This window comes from Mus caroli, chromosome 11, assembly GCF_900094665.2.
Source record: "Mus caroli chromosome 11, CAROLI_EIJ_v1.1, whole genome shotgun sequence".
NCBI classification, from domain to species: domain Eukaryota; kingdom Metazoa; phylum Chordata; class Mammalia; order Rodentia; family Muridae; genus Mus; species Mus caroli.
This window is the reverse complement of record NC_034580.1, coordinates 115,562,203-115,581,241: the sequence shown is the minus strand read 5'-3', so window position 1 is coordinate 115,581,241 and position 19,039 is coordinate 115,562,203. Positions and strand designations below refer to the sequence as shown.

The 19,039-nt window shown below is 47.1% G+C and overlaps 1 protein-coding gene across 1 annotated transcript in view; it reads right to left on the bottom strand.

The window, feature by feature from the left end:
• The window catches only part of Rptor (regulatory associated protein of MTOR complex 1), a 299,725-nt gene that overhangs the window by 223,307 nt on the left and 57,379 nt on the right, over positions 1 to 19,039 (bottom strand). The window contains exons 2-3 of the mRNA XM_021175441.2: positions 15,795 to 15,897; positions 2,360 to 2,442 (exon numbers count right to left, since the gene is read on the bottom strand). Of these exons, the coding sequence (XP_021031100.1) occupies positions 2,360 to 2,442; positions 15,795 to 15,897 (186 nt within the window). The remainder of the gene's footprint in view (positions 1 to 2,359; positions 2,443 to 15,794; positions 15,898 to 19,039) is intronic.

The following is a 19,039-nucleotide window of genomic DNA, read 5'->3' as shown; positions in this document are numbered from 1 at the left end:
CCTAATCTCATGCCAAACTATGTGAATAATAACCCAAAACAGACAGACAAAACAGATACACACACACACACACACACACACACACACACACACACACACACACGGAATACACATTACTAATGTGCTGAAATCTTAAAAGTTAACCAGGAAGACCACTTCCCCACAGACTAATTCTCTAAAAGAGAACAACCATCGGAGCAGCACAAGACTCACTGAGAAAGAACGTCAGAAATCTGAAGCAATCTGGTAACTTAGGTTTCCAACCTGGGACAAACGGCTGAGGTGCCTATTTTACATATCAAAGCTGACATTGGCCACCAGGTTATCTCTACAACCCTTAGTCCCTACCTGCTTCAGGGTACCTAGACCCCCCACCCTGAACTCTCCAACCCAGAAGACTGGGCTGCTCTTCCCCATATAATCCGACCATTTGGGTTATGTGCCCTCTTTGTGCCTTTTGGGCCTCCTGATAGCTGCGCCTGGTTTCTCTCTCACCCTGCACATGGCACAGCTCAGTCTGGTGAGTCCACTGTGAACTCCCAGCTGCCCCTGCCTCTGCCTGTGCGCTCCCACACCCCTGCCTCTGCCTCACCCCTGCCTCTGCCTCTGCCTCACCCCTGCCTCTGCCTGTGCGCTCCCACACCCCTGCCTCTGCCTGTGCTCTCCCACACCCCTGCCTCTGCCTCACCCCTGCCTCTGTCTCACCCCTGCCTCTGCCTCACCCCTGCCTATCCCTATGTGCTCCCACACCCCTGCCTTCGCCTGTGCTCTCCCACACCCCTGCCTCTCCCTGTGCACACTTACCTATGACAAACTTCCCCTACATTGACCTAGGAATAATCATGTCCCCTTCCTTTTCCTTTCATTTCTTTTACTCGTTCATTTGGTGCCAAAAACCGGGACCAGACTTATTCTTTCCTTTTTATTTCTTTTTGTTATTATTCAGTAATTCTCTATAAACATACAACTGGAAGATCTGAATGTACATTGTACCCTCAACAAATAAACAAAAGTATAAAAAAGACCTAGCAAAGGTTGGCGCAGCGGAGTCAAATGTATGTCCTCTCCATTCATATCACAGAAGCAAGAAACGTCACTCCACGCATGCTCCCTCCAGTGCTGGCCCACCAGCTGACACACTGGGCACTTGCAAAGACTTCAAAGACGATATTCTTTCTTTGGGACAGCAGCATCTTCGACTACTGATACACATCAATAACTCTCCAATCCCCACCCAACTGCCAAATGCACTACACTCTCTGGAATTTTCTTGTAAACCCCAAAAATAACAGATTTCAAAGGCAAAGCTTTACAAGTGTCAAAACAACCCTGAGGACCTGCCTTCAAAAGAAAAGCCCAAATGTAAAGCACAAAGACCCAGAAATCTCCCCCAACACTTAGACACCTCACAGGCAAACACTACAGCATAAACTACCAAGAGCACTGCTCAAGCCCACAGCAAGTGTTTGATTCATTGCTATTCTCTTACTTGAAGAATGCAAATGTATGAGAAACTCCTGGATGGACTCGGGATCGGTGGATAAATGGTTCACAAGTCAGCCTCCTGGGTAAGCAAGAGTTAAGTGGTGAGGGTCTAAGAATCCTTTGCTTCCCTTCTACTTATAGCATAAAGGGGGGGAGGGTGTCAAACAAAGTCACAGGCACACAGCTGGGGTCACCTGCTTGCTCACCGTGCAGGACTTCACACAAGGGTGAACACGCAGGCATTTATTTCAACACCTCAAAATTCTAATTTCCCATTAAGTTTACTAAATCACCAAAGCAGTTAGTGAGGAAGGTAAAGGAGCATGGGTTTCAGGTCACTCGTGGACAGTGTGACGGTGAAATCCATCCCACACTGCTCCTGGACAGTGTGACCTTAAACCCCACACTGCTCCTCTATAAAGATTAAAAACTCTGAGAGACAAGCAACAAAGACATATAGTCTAAGAGGAACCTCACCTTCTGTATGAAAGCTGAACTCACAATAGGCGTCTCCCTTTTGAATGTTGGGCACTCTTTCCCCACATGTGAATGCTTACGGCAGAAAAGCTCTATCTAGTGGATGTTGTAGAAAATTTATTGAAAATTCATTTTCTATGCAAAATTAAAACCTTGATTTAAGAGTACCATAAAGAACACCTTTTCTAAAAGTTTGGGGAAAGTTACACCAAATAACCAGACCACTGGATGCAGCACGCAAGCTCCACTGACTGCATTGGAAAGGCTGACAGTGACAGTGACAGAGGCCTGGAGGAGCAGGCTCTTACTGGATGATCTGAGATGAAGCCAGACTTCTCTCTCAGGTTCAAACCACACACCCCATGACTGAAAGGAAGGGCAAATGGAGAAGACTTACCCTTGGCTGCCAGTTCTCATACTGCTTCTGTAGGTTTGCACCAATGGTTTCCAGAGCTTTCTGAGGACCCATAGACAGAGGATCTGTAGAAGCAACAAAGAGAAAACTCAGTAACCATGCACGTTCTCCTCTGGGAAAGTTCTTACACGGAGCAAAGTCACCTTTGACAAGATATACACCCAGATATGCCTTTGTTTTATCTGTGCTTAACCAGAAGCAGAACTGATACCACACTAACCTGGCTCCACAGCCCAGGAAGGCTGCTCCTGCCTGCACACTAAAAGGCAGCAGGGCAACCACTCCCCACTATGCAGCACCGGCCATCTTTCCTGCTCTTCACTTCTGCTGCTGTTCAGACTGTCAGAAAGGCCTGGCTATGCTACTACCATACTAAAACTGCTACCCTCCTTGTGCAGAGATGGCTGGGAGGGAGGGAGGGAGGGAGGGAGGGAGGGAGGGAGGGAGGAACGGAAGGAGGGAGGGACAGAGGGACAGAGGGACTGATGGAGGGTGGGACCAAGAGCAACACTCAATCATTTTCACCTCGATTGTAATGTTGCTACACACACAAGAAAAATGGCTGGTACAACACACAAAGATACCCTTAGTGTGCTGCTTAGTCATCAAATAGCTTCTATGCTAACAGCACTCAGCCTGCAGTTCTCACACCTATCTGTGTCAGGACCCCTTGCCAGTCTTTAAACATCTGATGACCCCACAGAGCTTTTGTCTATTGATATATACAACATATATCATGGGGAAAAGACCCATCTTGGGTGCCACCAGGCCAGCTCTTCATTGCTGTGCTGCAGACACCATATAGCAAGTAATGGCAAAGAGATGTCATAGCAGCAAAAAGAGCCATGGCAACTAAGTTCCTGCTTAAAGCCTCCTCTCCCTACTGTGAATGTGTGTGAGTGAGCGTCTTAGAATATGTCTCATTTCTTAGAATATGAGAGTCTAGCAAGAGGATCACAAGTTCAAGGCCAGTCTGTACTACATAGAGTGAACACGTGAGGGAGAAAAGGAGTGTTTATAGGAAAAATTATTTTGCCTTTATTTATTCATTTAAATATAATAAGCTAGAGCTGGGAAGATGGCTCACAGTCAAGTGCATGTGTTGTTCTGCTAGAGAGGCTTTGTCTAATTCCTAGCACCCTCACCACAACTCACAACCGCCAGAGCTGCAGTTCTAGGGGACCCCAGCATCAGACATGCATGCAGCGAGCGCGCAGACATACATACATCTGAGTGAAACACTCAATGTATATAAAGTAATTATTTAAACTAAAGATGATAAACCCACTATGTCTAAACATGAAAATTATGATCTCTCCAAAAGCTTAGTGAGAGTGAGCTAAAGATGTAGCTCAGTTGGTAGAGTGCCTCGCCCAGCATGCATGCAGCCCTGGGTTCCATCGTCAATGCCACAGCAAAACCAGGCATGTGCAAGCCAGCCCCAATTACATGTTGTCCTTTTATAAGGGAGGGAGGGAGGGAGAGAGGGAGGGAGGGAGGGAGGGAGGAACCAGGCACATGTGTATTCCTGAAATCCCAGCAGTCAGGAGGCAGAGGACCAGAAGTTCAAGGCCATCCTCATTTATACACAGTTTAGTGAAAAGAACGTGACTATCTCCAGCGTGTGACTTAACACATGGCAGCAGGACTCTGCCTGGGGCTGTGTCCCCTCACCCCATCCTCTGACATCTGTGAATGCAGTTGATGCACACAGAGAAAAGTGGCAGTGCTCACTCACACACATTCACAGTAGGGAGAGGAGGCTTTAAGCAGGAACTTAGTTGCCGTGGCTCTTTTTGCTGCTATGACATCTCTTTGCCATTACTTGCTATATGGTGTCTGCAGCACAGCAATGAAGAGCTGGCCTGGTGGCACCCAAGATGGGTCTTTTCCCCAAAGGTGGCTTTGTGCCATGAGGCATTGACTGTAGCAGTTTGTTTTTAGCGCTTCCAGATACCCTCCCAGGGAATCTTTGGATCTACGAATGAAAGACACACACACACACACACAGTGGCTTATGTTTAATATATCATCTAGCTCAATGGCTGGGCACTTCTAACCCTCTGCCTGCTACCCTAGGTACCATTGGGGAAGTGGCCACTTACCCAACATCTTAAATGGCTGGTTGGCTTTATCTCCTTCAGCTCCTAAATCCATCTATATCTCACTGCTTCACAGTGATTTCTCCATCTCCTCCCCAGGCCAACTCTCAGGGTCCCGCCCTATCTCCCTTTGCCCAGCCATTGGTCCCTGGTATCTTTACTGACTGATCAAAAACCAACTGGGAACAAGAAGAACCTTTAGGGTCTGGTCACTCAGATTCCTGATTGAATCAAAGCATAGGCCCTTTAGAAAACATTAGCTCTCCTGAGTGATAAAAATCACATTTCATTCCCTGATATTTAAAACAAATCCACACTCATTGGCACAAAACCATCTCATTAGAGAATGCCTTCAGCAAAAAGAAGCCACCAACTCACAGTCACAGATACAAATTTCTAAATTCTAATGTTTTATTTGAAATCTCAGAGTGTATCGGTGTCAGCTGACTTCCATAAAGTGACAACCCTGCCTCATTCACTTTCTAGAATGTATGTGTCTTTGTTTGGGTAGAGACAGCAGGCCTTGCAAACAGCTCAGCTCCGACACGGCTTTGCAGGCACTCCTGGAAGCTGCCATGTATGGTCAGGTCTGCCCATGGCTTGGGTTCTCACAGACTCTAGTTTCATCTACAAAATGTTAAGAGCATCTTTGGAGACTGAACTTTAAGAAAGCTGTTATATATTTCTAGTTTACCAGGGACAGTCTTTTAAAAGTTGTAATTTTTTTTCTTACTTAGTTTTTATTCATAATCACAAACTTAATTCTGCCACCCAGCTAGACTTATGGGGAATGGGGAAAACATGGAACCTAAGGTGTTGCACTGAGAACATAGATGTCAGGGATCCTGCCAGCAGACAGGGAGGGGTGCTCTCTGATGGCAGAAGGGCATGTGCTAAGATGCAAACTGTGAAACGCATTAGAGTCAGCTACAGTCAGCCCTGTCAAGCATCCAATGGGCCTTGACGCACTGCACATCTTCCACAATGCTCATGCACTCCATCTTGCAGATGAAACCCTGGTGAGCAGTGTGTGGGGTCCAGCATTTGCCTCAGACAAGATCCCAGGCCCTTACACTCCAGGGTGAGTTCTCATCCGCCCACTGGTAGACTTGCTGCCAGTGCCACTGTGTGTAACCTCAGCTCCCCAACACATGGATCCTAGAATAATTATGTGAAAGGAGGAGTCTCCTCTGCCAAGGACGAGGCAGCTTTTCCTTAACAGGGCTTTTAGCACTATTTGACTCTCTATGTATAAGCGTTACTTTGAATTTTTTAATAAGATTAATCACAAGACTTAGTGACAGATTCTGTATCTGGAAGGGAACTTTATGAGCCAGTGTGTCCACATTCTCAGACGTGTTTTCAAGCACAGGTGCTGGAGTTCTGGACGCTCCACTTCAAGCTCAGAAGGACCTGGCACCATGTGGCTGAGTGAAACTGTGTGAGGGGCCTATGGGAAATGTTTGACCAACACAAGATGATAGGACATCAGTGTTCACGTCTCTCTTCTCAGTGGGAAGACAGTCCTAGGATCTAACAACAATCCTAAGGACCCCATCCATAGCCCATGACTAACCAGACCACAGGCTGGCAAGAGGCAGAGGCTATATTACTAAATATCAAAAACACTTTTAAGAGATGGGGTCTCGTGCACCTCGCGTGTCCTAAAATCTGTCAGGTAGCTGGTAACAACCGTGAATCTCTGGCTCTCCCGGGATTAGACCCGTGCCACCAAATCCAGTCCATGCGGTGCTGGAAATCAAATCCAGATCCTGGCACTGAACTCCACCATCCCAGCTCTAGCCACAGCCCCGAAGGTTACAATCAGAAGCCACCTATGCAGTAACAAGGAGAAACCTTTCAAACATCAGGCCATACTGTCTGTGGTGAACACGGGAAACCACAGACTCAGTAAGAAGCACATTAGGAAGCATTCCCCACATCCCTAACTGCAGCTACCATGACGGTGGTAACCTGTGATGGAGAACAGAGAAGCAGTTTTCTCTACGGAAAGGTAAGTCTGTCTGGCCTCTCTATCAGTGCAGTGAGGGCAGGAGTCTGAGGGTGTCAGTTCTAAGGAAGGCCTGACACTACCCTGCTCAGTTGAACTTCTGACACCCCCCCCCCCGCTTCTTCCCCACTAAGGCTACAGTTGCCCCCCCCTCCATATACCACACAGTACACAGCAGAGACAGAGGTGCTTCTAAACCCCTTAATACATGTTGTGGTGACCCCCAACCATAAAATTTTGTTGCTACTTTATAACTGAACTTTTACTACTGTTAGGAATTGTAATGTAAATATCGATCTGTGACCCCCAGAGGGGTCTTGACACATCTTGACAAGTTGAAAACTGCTCCACTGAGGGCTCTGCAGCAGAGATAGCCTGTCAGCTGCTCACCTTCCACCACTGGCCTCAATCAGGGCACCCACTGATCCTCAGGAAGGGACGGACTGAGTGAGTCTGTTGTGTAGCTGTTTCCATGACAGGGAAACACTGCATATCCCAGGGAAGATTCTTAAGATAGAAAGTAAACAACTCAAAATAGCTTCAGAGTCCCTGGAACTGACCAGCTTCACTAGGCCTTTCCTTCCCCCCAGAGTAAATGGTAAAGGGAGCGTCACTCTCAGAGGAGCTGTTAAGAAAGCAGACAGCTGGGCATGGTAGTGCAAGCCTTTAATCCCAGCACTCAAGAGGCAGGGGCAGGCCAGCCTGCTGTACAGAATGAGTTCTAGGACAGCCAGGGCTACACATAGAGAGGTGGAGGTGGGTGCAGGGGGAAAGGGGGGAGGGGACTGAGACGAGTCAAGCGGCTGAGCTACCTGGGAAGGACACTCTCAGTTCTGAGTCAGTTCTGTGCCTGTAAGCAACTTACCCATACACCAGCTGTAAGTAACTCCAGTAAAACTCATTAACTCACCAAGTTGGATTTTAGTGGTTTAGTGGTCTATCATGGGACTCCCTATCAGGAATGAATAGGGGTGTGTTCTCGTGTTTTCTCTCCCCTCTCTCTCCCTCTCCCTCTCCCCAACCCCCTCCTCCTCTGTGTGTGTGTGTGTGTGAGCACGCGCGCGCGCACATGTGCGTGCTGCATCTCCCAGAAAAAGCAGTCATATAACAGGGTGTGGCTGTCACTTCTGATCTCCTAGAATCCCCTGCGATCGATTAATTTTATTTCCTCCCAAAAATATGCCAATGAGTGGGAGAAGAGCCATGAAGGGAAGAGAACAGAAAGGATCGTCTGACATCATCAGCAGAGATTTACTGGGTGTGCTGACCAGTGTCAGTGAACTGGGACGGCAGTGATGCAGGTGGGCACCAGAGGTGGAAAAGTAGCTGGCATCACTGTAAAACTTCTGGCTTTTATATGCTTTTCTTTAAAAAAAAAAAAAAAAGATTTATTTTTATGTATATGAGTACACATGGTTGTGAGCCATCATGTGGTTTCTGGGAATTGAATTCAGGACCTCTGCATGCTCCAGCCCTGCTCGCTCCAACCCTGCTTGCTCTGGCCCAAAGATTTATTATTATATGTAAGTACACTGTAGCTGTTTTCAGACACACCAGAAGAGGGCATCAGATCTCATTATGTACAGGTGGCAGTGTGCCACCATGTGCTTCCTAGGATTTGAACTCAGGACCTACAGAAGAGCAATCAGTGCTCTTATCCACTGAGCCATCTCTCCAGCCCCTATATGTTTTTCTTATCTTAGATCTTCAGCATAAACCCTCTGAATTGCACACATCATGCAGAAGGCATGTGCCTAAGTACCCCTAGCCTGGGATACTGAAGCTGTCTGCTGACCTGGCCCATGGTCCCATAGGCACAGTTGGTGCTACCCATCAGCAACAGCAGAACTGCGCTCTCTCTCTCTCTCTCTCTCTCTCTCTCTCTCTCTCTCTCTCTCTCTCTTTCTCTCTCTCTCCCCTTTACCAACTGTCACCTACACACACACACACCTTGATGCACTGCCCCCAAGACTTTCCCTTCCAAAGAACCACTGTCATCCCTAACAGCACTCCAGGGAAGGCTCTGAGAGACTATCCACCTGTATGGGCTCCTGAGTCTGGTCCCGATCTGAAATGCAGAGTCACCCATAAGGAGAAAAGAAGCTAGCTGAGCCCACTTGACACTCCCACTCAGATGAGAATCAAATTCAAATATGAAGATGTGCTGCCAAGAGCCATCACAGGCACTGGCAATGTGGGCTTCTGGTTCCATGTTGTGCAAGAGTTTCATGGGTGCCCTGAGTCTGGAAGTGCCATTAGAGTCTTCCCATGCACTTGGATCAGGCACAGCCTCCGTATGTGGCCACCACAGTAAAAACACAAGAACAGGAGTAGTACACAGAGCTCGAGGCTCTATGAACCCTTGCAGTTCTCAGTGCCTTGTGTTAGCAGACATGTAAACACTCGCTAATTGACTTATTAGTTGAGCACTGCCTACTGCATGGAGTGTAAATCAGAGTGCCTTTCAAGGATTCCGCCATTAATTAGTTGTGTAACCTTGAATGGCTAATTTTTGATTGAGAAAATACATAATAGCAAAAGGGTTACTTTGAAATTAGGGATGGCTCTTGATGACTGTATCTTATTAATCATAATGTCGTCCCTCCGTTTTATAATTAGTGACAAGCACACCGTGGGGCCTGTCTCCTGACTGAGCTTCAGAGCAAAGCCTGGCCACAAGGCTCTGTAGAGCTGAGCAGATCCACTCCAGGGTCTGACTAATGGTGGGACCTTCAGCCCTGGAATGGGATAGATCTTAGGACAAAAGCTACCATCCATAGCTGGCCTTGTCCTCCTCAAAAGCCTCATATCCCACATGCCTACAGAATGATGAAAACCTGGAGCTGCAATACTTTACAGCCTGGCACAGGGGAGGGAGAGTGGCTAGAATACCTGACCTAAAATACAGCCTCAGGATTTAAGTCTACTGGAAAGGAATGAGGGGGAAACCACAGTGGTTTTGCTATCCTCTCTCAAAGGGGAACAGGGACACTACCTTAAGCTACCAGCACAACAGGACAGAGAATGCAGTATTCTAAACCAAGAGCCCAGAAAGCAGAGGCTCCAACTGCTTCTAGCACTATGCCACTGCTAATGGTCACAGCTAATCCCACTGCCTGCCTGGAGCGCCAAGTTCAGCCAGCCCAAGGTCACTACTCTGCTCTGCAGCCATGCCCATCTGACATTCACCATAGCGTTCTCCAAGGCCCAGGCCACTCCAGGTGACCTCTTACTGGCTCTGATCTGGAGCTCCAGTCTCATCTCCCCTGCTAGTAGCAGGCTCTGTGCATGTGCTCTGCAGTCAAAGCCAGGCCAAGAGCAGATGCACCCACTGTCTTAGTTCATCTAAAGAGCTCTGGGCAGCAGGGTCAAGTGTGTCCCAAATCATTCTCTGGGGTACCAGAATCTCCATGCTTCTGACAGCCAAACTACTACCAGCTAGAACAGACACCCCATCCCACTTGCTCTGCTCAGCAGCTGGTTCTGCACTCTGATGTCAGGCAGGCAGTCCTCAACAAGCACCAGGGCACCCCATTCTGTGGACTGTTTTTAGTATTACCACTGTAGCATTTAATGTCAGCCATAAAACCAAACAGCCTCTCCCTGCTTTTCTGACAAGAGACGGGAGTCATTTCCAGAAGGCAAAACAGCATTTTGAAGGCAGAGGAATGAGGGAAAAGGTGGGAAAAGCAAGGGTTCCCCCAGAACTCACAATTCCTGGGAACCAGCCAACAATGCTTTTACTCCATGACACTCACAGCTCATGTCCCACCACCTGGGACAGGTGACAGGGCTGTGCCTTCTCACTCTCTCCTCAGAGGCACTGACTGGCATGATCTCCAGGCAGCCTTGGGATCCTCTCTGGCTCGTGCTCAGGTGGTGCAAACACAAGAAACGGCACACACGGGTCCTGGTATTCTTTAGGCCCCTGAACCACGTCTTTGAGATCTGAGCAGCCTCATCTCAGCACAGGTAGCTCTGTCTCCCCTTCCCACAGGCCACAGTCACACTCACAGCTTCCAGTAAAGCTCTAGGCTACGCTTCAACAACTCTCTAACATACTAAAGGTCTAATTTGTCAGAACACTATGAATTCTACCATCCGACATCTGCTAGACGTCAACTCTGAGCACACAGCCATCCCAGAGGCCAGCATGCTCAAATGAGGCACGTTTGTGGTATCTATCCCTCCTTCGGCCACACAGGTGGGCACAAGTGGACCTTGGCTCCCTGCTGTGTTGAGAGGAAAGGGGGTTGCTGTAGAAGGGCGAGTACCAGTTGATGCTATGATATAAATATGTCCCAAAAATTCCTATCTTGGAATATAAACTCCAAGCATGACAGTGCCAGGATGGGGAACAGGAAGAGACTAAGTAGCAAGTGCCTAAGACGGGGAATAGAGACTTTATTAAAAGGGCTGCAAGTTGGGTGGTGGTGGCACTCAGGAGGCAGAGCAGGCAGATCTCTCTCTGAGTTCAAGGCCAGCCTGGTCTACATAGCAAGTTCCAGGACAGCCAGAACTACACCAAGAAATAGTGACGGGGGGGGGGGGCATTAATTAAGGGGAGTGGGAGCTGGAAACAACTAGCTAGCCCCTTTTCCCTGTCCTACCAGGTGAGAGTGTTCAAGGCAACAGCCTGGAAGCAGAAACGAGACACACCATCTGCCACCATGTGGATCTTGAGTTTTACAATCTACAGAACTGGGAACTGTAAATTTCCGTTGTTTACTAATTACCTAGTATTAGTTATAGCAGCACAAAGTAGAAGTTTTAGGGTGTTGAGGCATGACAAAAAAAAAGCCCCTGTCCAGGTCTCTGCATGGAGCTGATCCCAGGGTCCCAGTCAGTGCCCTTGAGTCATGAGGTAGGTGGCACTATCAGCTCCTCTCAGGAAGACAGAGACTCAAAGCATCCCGGCAGGCAGAGTGAGCCTGGGGGAACAAAGCCGGGGTCTTAATGAAATCTTGGTTCTCTGACTGCTGAGACCAGACATGTAACACTAGTCTGTAGCCTACTACATGGTCACATGCATGACAGTCACCGGGTGGCAACCAGTCCTCGGGCGACTTGCTCAGATACTGCAACCTCACTAGTTGTCCTAGACAGGGTTTGCATTCCTGCACAAACATAATGACCAGAAACAAGTTGGGGAGGAAAGGGTTTATTCAGCTGACACTTCCACGTTGCTGCTCATCACCAAAGGAAGTCAGGACTGGAACTCAANCACGGCAGGAAGCAGGAGCTGACACTTGTTTCCCCTGGCTTGCTCAGCTTGCTTTACTTTCTTTTTTAAAAGACTGTTGCTGTCTTCAGACACACCAGAAGAGAGCACCAGATCCCATTACAGATGGTTGTGAGCCACCATGTGGTTGCTGGGATTTGAACTCAGGTCCTTTGGAAGAGCAGTCAATGCTCTTACCTGCCGAGTCATCTCGCCAGCCCCCCTCAGCTTGCTTTCTTATAGAACCCCAGACTACCAGCCCAGGGATGGCTCCACCCACAATGGGCTGGGCCCTCCCTGCCTGATCACTAATTGAGAAAATGTTTTACAGCTGGATCTCATGCCTTTCTCTGTGATAACTCCAGCCTGTGTCAAGTTGACACACAAACACATCACTATTAAGCCTCAACCCTTACTTTTTTTTTTTTTAAGATTTATTTATTTATATGTAAGTACACTGTAGCTATCTTCAGACACTTCAGAAGAGGGAGTCAGATCTCATTACCGATGGTTGTGAGCCACCAAGTGGTTGCTGGGATTTGAACTCCGGACCTTCGGAAGAGCAGTCGGGTGCTCTTACCCACTGAGCCATCTCACCAGCCCCAACCCTTACTTTCTTACTCATCTCCAAGATCCAAATAATTTTAAAAGTCCCACAGTCTTTGCAAATTCTTACATATTAAATTTTCAATCCCTTTAAAATAACCAATCTCTTTTGAAATTCAAAGTCTTTCTACAGTTCGACATCTCTTAACTATGGGCTCCACTAAAATATTTTTCTTACTTCAAGAGGGAAAAATATCAGGGAACAGTCACAGTCAAAAGCAAAATCAAACTCTAACTGTTCAATATCTGGGATTCACTCACAACCTTCTAGGCTTCTCCAAGCGCCTGGGTCACTCCTCCAGCTCTACCTTTTGTGGCACACACCTTGCCTTCTAGGCTCCAGCTGCCTGTGCCCCACTGCTGCTGCTGTTCTTGGTGGTCATCTCATGGTACTAGCATCTCCAAACCACAGCTGTCTTCTACAACTAGGCTTCACCAATCGCCTCTCATAGGCTCTCTTCATGGTGCTAAGTCCCAAATCCTTTGCATGACCCCTTCAGTCCTGGGCCATCAACTGCAACTGAAGCTGCACCTTCACCAATGACCTCTCCTGGCCTCTCACAGTGGCAAGCATCAGCTGCTCTTCATGACCCCTTTGTGCCTTCAAAACCAGCACCACCTGGGTGACTCTTACACATTACCGAGTCAAGCTGCAGCACAAGGTACAACCTTGGCTACCTCTGGAACATAACTTTTTCGTGCTCTCAGAAAACACTTCCCAGAAGATTTTACCTCAGTGATCTTCTTAATCACCGCTAATTTCTTAGCTCCAGCTAACCAGCACCAATAGTCCCAGTAATGCAAAGGTTTTGCTTTAGTAGTTCTAGTATCTTGTTAATCACAGCTGATTCTTCAGCCCCAGCTAACCAAAACCACAGAATCTTTACAATCAAAACAACAATGGCCCTGAAAAGAGTCTTTAATTTTACCTCTGAAATTTCACAAGCCAGGCCTCCATCGCTGGCAGTGTTTTCAACATTATCTTCCAAGCTCCTACAGAACATCCCGCAGAGCTCTTAACACCAAATGGATCTTCTAACCCAAAGCTCCAAAGTCCTCCTCAAAACATGGTCAGGTTGTCACAGAAATACCCTACTATGCTGGTACCAATTTCTGTCTTAGTGAGGGTTTTACTGTGTGAACAGACACCATGACCAAGGCAAATCTTATAAGGACAACATTTACTTGGGGCTGGCTTACAGGTTCAGAGATTCAGTCCATTATCATCAAGGTGGGAACATGGCAGCATCCAGGCAGGCATGGTGCAGGAGGAGCTGAGAGTTCTACATCTTCATCTGAAGGCTGCTAGCAGAATACTGGCTTCCAGGCAGCTATGATGAGGGTCTTAAAAGTTCACATCCACAGTGACACAATTATTCCAACAGGGCCACACCTTCTAATAGTGCCATCCTCTGGACAGAACATATACAAGCCATCACACTATTCAAGGTGCCTCACAACCTGTACAGTCTCTTGGCCAACCCTTGTTCATCTGACTACTGTAACCTGCTTCCTCTGTTTTCACACTCACGTTCCTCTCCACATTTCCAGAATTCTAATTCTGTTCCCTCCTTCTAGTCACTGTTCATGACAAGCACATGGTCTCTCAAGTCCCTAGTCTACATAGCCTTCTCCACCAAGACATGCCTTTCCATATCTCTAGTGGAGGTCAGACCCTCTCTGAAGATTTGAGAAGAACCCTATCTTATTTAAACTAACCTCCTGCAGCTGACTGGCTTAAACCCCAAGGCACTGGCTGACAACACTGGACTCCATGGTCCCCAAGCCCCTTTTCTTAAGAACAGAGCAACAAGTGCTAACAAGTCAAGTGTCAACTCAGGGCCAAACAGCACAACAAACGAAGGACAGGGAAAATGACATCCACACCACCTAACAGGGCTCGCTGAGCACTGCAAGAGAACAGCAGCTCTCCTCTGCAATCCTCCAGGCTCTGGGGACACTGGGAGCAGGGCTGACACCTCCAAATGTTGGGGGCTTGCCATCGGGAGCCTTGCTCAAGGCAGACATGCTGCAGAGGACAGGCAATCTCCCGGCTCCTCCTCTCAAGAGCAAGCTGTGATCTCATCTCAGAGAGACTTCTGTGGTAACCACACTGCGGAGTTCCAAGCCACTCACTGAGTCAGGAAAGTGTTCACTGCTCTGCTTGCAAATAATTGTTTTTTAATTTTTTTTCTCTCTTTTTCCAAATAAATTGTAGAATAATGGATACCAAGCATCAGCTAAAGCCAGTCATTCACACTGTTTTTCTTTATCCCATGTTACCACACCACAAGAGCCCAGACCAGGCCAACGTCTCAGTAAAATATCCAAACACAAAGTTTTCAATTTAGGAAAAGTGGATGTCCTTCTGAACTAATGGATTAGCCAGTCGTGGTGGTGCCCACCCATGACCCAACAACACTCAGAGGTGAAGGCAGGAGATCAAGCCTGGACTACATAAAAATATCAGTTTTCAAACAAAAATCCTTATAGAGACCAAGAGTGGAATGGGGTTGAGGGAGGGGACACACATCTTCAGCTGTAATGTAAATGTTCCTAAAGGAGATTGTGGCGACAGTGCTGCGTGTACCCTAAAAAATGCCAACACAGGAATTTCATCGCACACATGGTTCACTGCCCACCTCTCCCCGTTTACTAAAGACAATGTATATGACTGGCCTAGAACTTAACTACAGAGCCCAGAATTGCCTCAAAATAACAGAGATACGCCTGCCTCTGCCTCTCAAATGCTGGAATTAAAGGAGTGCCCCACCGCACAGCTCTAATTTTTTAAACTACACACAGTCTCCTTACTTGAAGTAGGTCTCCTGACTCCACCATGTACTCACAGGACCGCCTAGGGCAAGTTCCTCACTTGTATCTCATTTTCCTTGGCTTCAAAAACCAGGCAGGGACTAGTAAGATGGCTCAGCAGGCAAGCAAACACAGTTGCCACCCAGCCTGACGAGGACACACAGGTCAATACTCTGATCTCCACATGTGCGCTGCTGTGGCACTTCAGTGGGGATTAAATGGCCTAATTACCTGGGAACTGCGATAAGCCATCCTTAGTACACTGCAAGCATGAATATGGCTACCATCATCTATAACATATACCATAAGCTTTGCTTAAGATAGCACAATTTACCTTTTCTATAAATATTATATACAATGCAGCTACTATCATCTATAACATATACCATGAGCTTTGCTTAAGATATCACAATTTACCTTTTCTATAAATATTATTATATACAAACGAGTAATTCAATTTTTCAGAAGTGTTCATAGCTACCATTATATAGCATGTATAGATACAAGCCATACACTAACATATTTTAAATGAAGAATTACAGAAACCAATTGTTGTTATTTTATTAATTTTCCTTGAAAATGTTCTCTATTACAAAATAAAGATTAACTTATCTAAAACAACAGTTTACAGGACAGGTGCCCGTAGGAGGGGCTGGCACTTACCGATCCAGCATTCCAGCCGAGCACAGGGTGTGGTCTTCACCACATCTGGAGGATCCACACCCACATTCAGGCACAGGACCAAGGCCACACTCACTGTCTTCATCTGGAAGCACAACAGAAACAGTATTTCAACATGGACTCCAGACATATCCCAAGAACACTGGGCTCCTCCTGCACTGCCCTACCCAGTCAGTCACTCTTGTAGCACTGCTCCTATATCCCAAATTAGCCCACGTCTGAGGGCAGGGCAGAGGGTTAAAAGCATCGAATGCAGGAGCTTCCTTATCATGAATCTCCAGAAGCAGAATCAACTGATCAAAAGACTGCCTTCAAATGCTCAGCACACGTTTCTTCTCTGCATCCAACTGTGAGGGGCAAGAGACTTAGTTCTTGAGTGTAGCTGCATACTCTGGGACATACATACCATGTTAATTCAGATTCAGGCTACCCCTTGCTCACTGGTTTGTCTTTTTAACTACTTCTCACATTATCCACATTACACCACTTTACTACGTTTTTCTCCGCTTATGATTGCTGTCTGAGTACCTTCAGTGTTTTATTTGTCTGGTATTTTGTTTGTTTGTTTTTTGAGGCAGGATCTCTCTGTGTAGTTCTGGCTGTCCTAGAACTCACAGAGAATGACCTGACTTTGATTCTGAGAACTGGAATTAAAGGTATATACCTGGTATATACACCTGGTATGTTCTGCTTTCTGAAAGAGCAACATCACCTGATACACCTCCTCCCACCTTCCTTTTCCACTGACCCAACTTTAAGAAGCAGCTCCACCCAGCCAGCAAATCTTAGCACACATCCTTCAACGCTCACAGTGTGCAACTGCTGTTCATAGGTGCTAGGAACACCTTGAGAAGCCTAAGAGGTAAAGATCCTGCACCAAACACTGTACCTGCAATCCCACCACTACAGTAGGGCTGAGAATTTGAGCAAGGGCTACATAGGCTTGAAAAAATAAGTTGGTAAGAGAGGGACACATTCAGACAAAGTACCAGCCCTCCTCATCCTCCACGGTCCTTGGCAGCACCATCACCCTACACTCAACAGACCCCCCAACCCACTTTGCATCCTAGTTGAAATGTCTGTTAGGGTGTGCACTCCAAACCACCATCACTGGGCTCCATCCCACCCTGCACGTATACATAAGAACACATGGGCCTGGCAGTGGTGGAGCATGACTTTAATCCCAGCACATGGGAGGCAGAGGCAAGTGGATTTCTGAGTTCGAGGCCAGCCTGGTCTACAGAGTGAGTTCCAGGACAGCCAGGGCTACACAAAGAAACCCGGTCTCGAAAAAAAAAAAAAAAAAAAAAAAAAAAAAAAAAAAACCAACAACAACAACAACAAAAAAAAAAAAACCACATGAGCCAACCTGCCTGGATGCAGGCTGCATATCAGAGCATTGCTTCACACAAGTCAAAGCTCAGCTCTTCAAGGGGCAGAGCCACACTGTCACCTGACATCCTCCACCTCCAAGCCTTGGTCCTCTCTACCTGGAGCACCCCAATTCCTGCTGGGAACACACCATTTCCAGTCTAGCCTACTCTCTTACCTTGGTCCTTAGGTCTCAGCTCCTCCCTGCTGTGCAGACTGGCACAGACCAGGTAAGTAGATGAGCACAGATCATCCTAGCATTAAATTTTATCTCACATTTAACCTGTTAGTTTATGATATTATTTTGACAAATGACACTAGATGAGAATTTTTCCCCCTCAAAAAACAGTCACTTGTTCAATTCCATCCAATACTCTCCTTGACCTCACTCATCTCCAGACCCCTTAAGTAGCAAAGTCTGCCAGGAGGTAAATGATCCAGTGGCCAGCACAGCACACTCCTCAGGGGCCCAGCTCAGGTACCTTATCTTCATCCTGTAGTGAGTCGTTTGCTTACTGCTGTGACGAAACAGTTGCCACCGGCCATTTAAGGAAGGCTTGCTTATTCTGGGTCACAGCTTGGGAGTGCAGGCCACCCTGCCAGCAGAAGCATGGAGCAGCATCCATCAGAGCGCACAGAGAAATGCAGCCCAGCGCCCAGCTTCCTCTCCCTCTATTCAGTCTAGGAAACCAGCCCAGGGAATTGTGCTGCCCACAAAGGATATGTCCTCACTCCTCAGTTAAACATTTTAGGAAACATCTTCATAGACATACCCTACACAGGTGCATTTCCATGGTGATTCTAAATCCATTTAAGTTGATCATGAAGATTAACCATTGCACCCTGCATAATAACCAAAGACCAGGTTTTCTTCAAATAATGTTACATAGCTATTTAATCCTCACCTGTTTTTCAAACGAATCACTCATTCACTTTTTTTATGTGTATAGGTGTTGTGCCTGCGTGTATGTATTGAACTACCTGTGTGCAACGGCCAAGGAGGCAGAGAGGGACTAGATCCCCTAACCCTGGAGTTACAGGCAGTCGTTAACCACCACGTAAGTGCTGGGACTCCAACCTGAATCCTCTGAACCCAGCAGCCAATGCTTTAATCACCAGTCCACCTCCAGCTCCTTAGTCACTTTTTAAATTCCACTGGACTGCATTAATATTCCAATCAAATTTAACAAGAAGCAACATTTTTACATCCGTTCCTTTCACAGACAGAGCACAGTATCTCTCTGTATGGCCAAGTCTCCTTTGACCTCTGTCAGTGACATACAAAGTGAAGAAGACTATGGCCTCCTTCCCCAGGAAGGCCCAAAATGTCAAGATCATGCCTGTATTCTTCATGAACATCTGGAGGACACACTCACTGCCTGTGACAATTTTATCTGACCACTTGCTCCTGTGTGTGTTTGCGTGTGTTGGGGAGGAGGTCACTTTGCTAAATCTGTAGCTACATGGTTCTCCTACATGGTTCTCACATGCTGGTTCTCCTGTGAGTGTGCAAACACCCTATCACACTGCCTGTGCTTCATCCTCTCTCAGAGACTACGCCTCCTGTCTCTATATCAAGTCCTACTGTGCTGTGTGAAACTTCTAAAATGACAGTCCTAAAGCAGCACAAAAGGATGGCAGTGACCTCTTCCAGAGACAGCCATGCATTTCTGGAGAGTCTGTTGTTCAGCACAGAGTTTAGAAGTCTACAGGAAAGCCAGGCATGGTGGCGCACTCCTTTAATCCCAGCACTGGAGGCGGGCAGAGGCAGGCGGATTTCTGAGTTCGAGGCCAGCCTGGTCTACAGAGTGAGTTCCAGGACAGCCAGGGCTACACAGAGAAACCCTGTCTTGAAA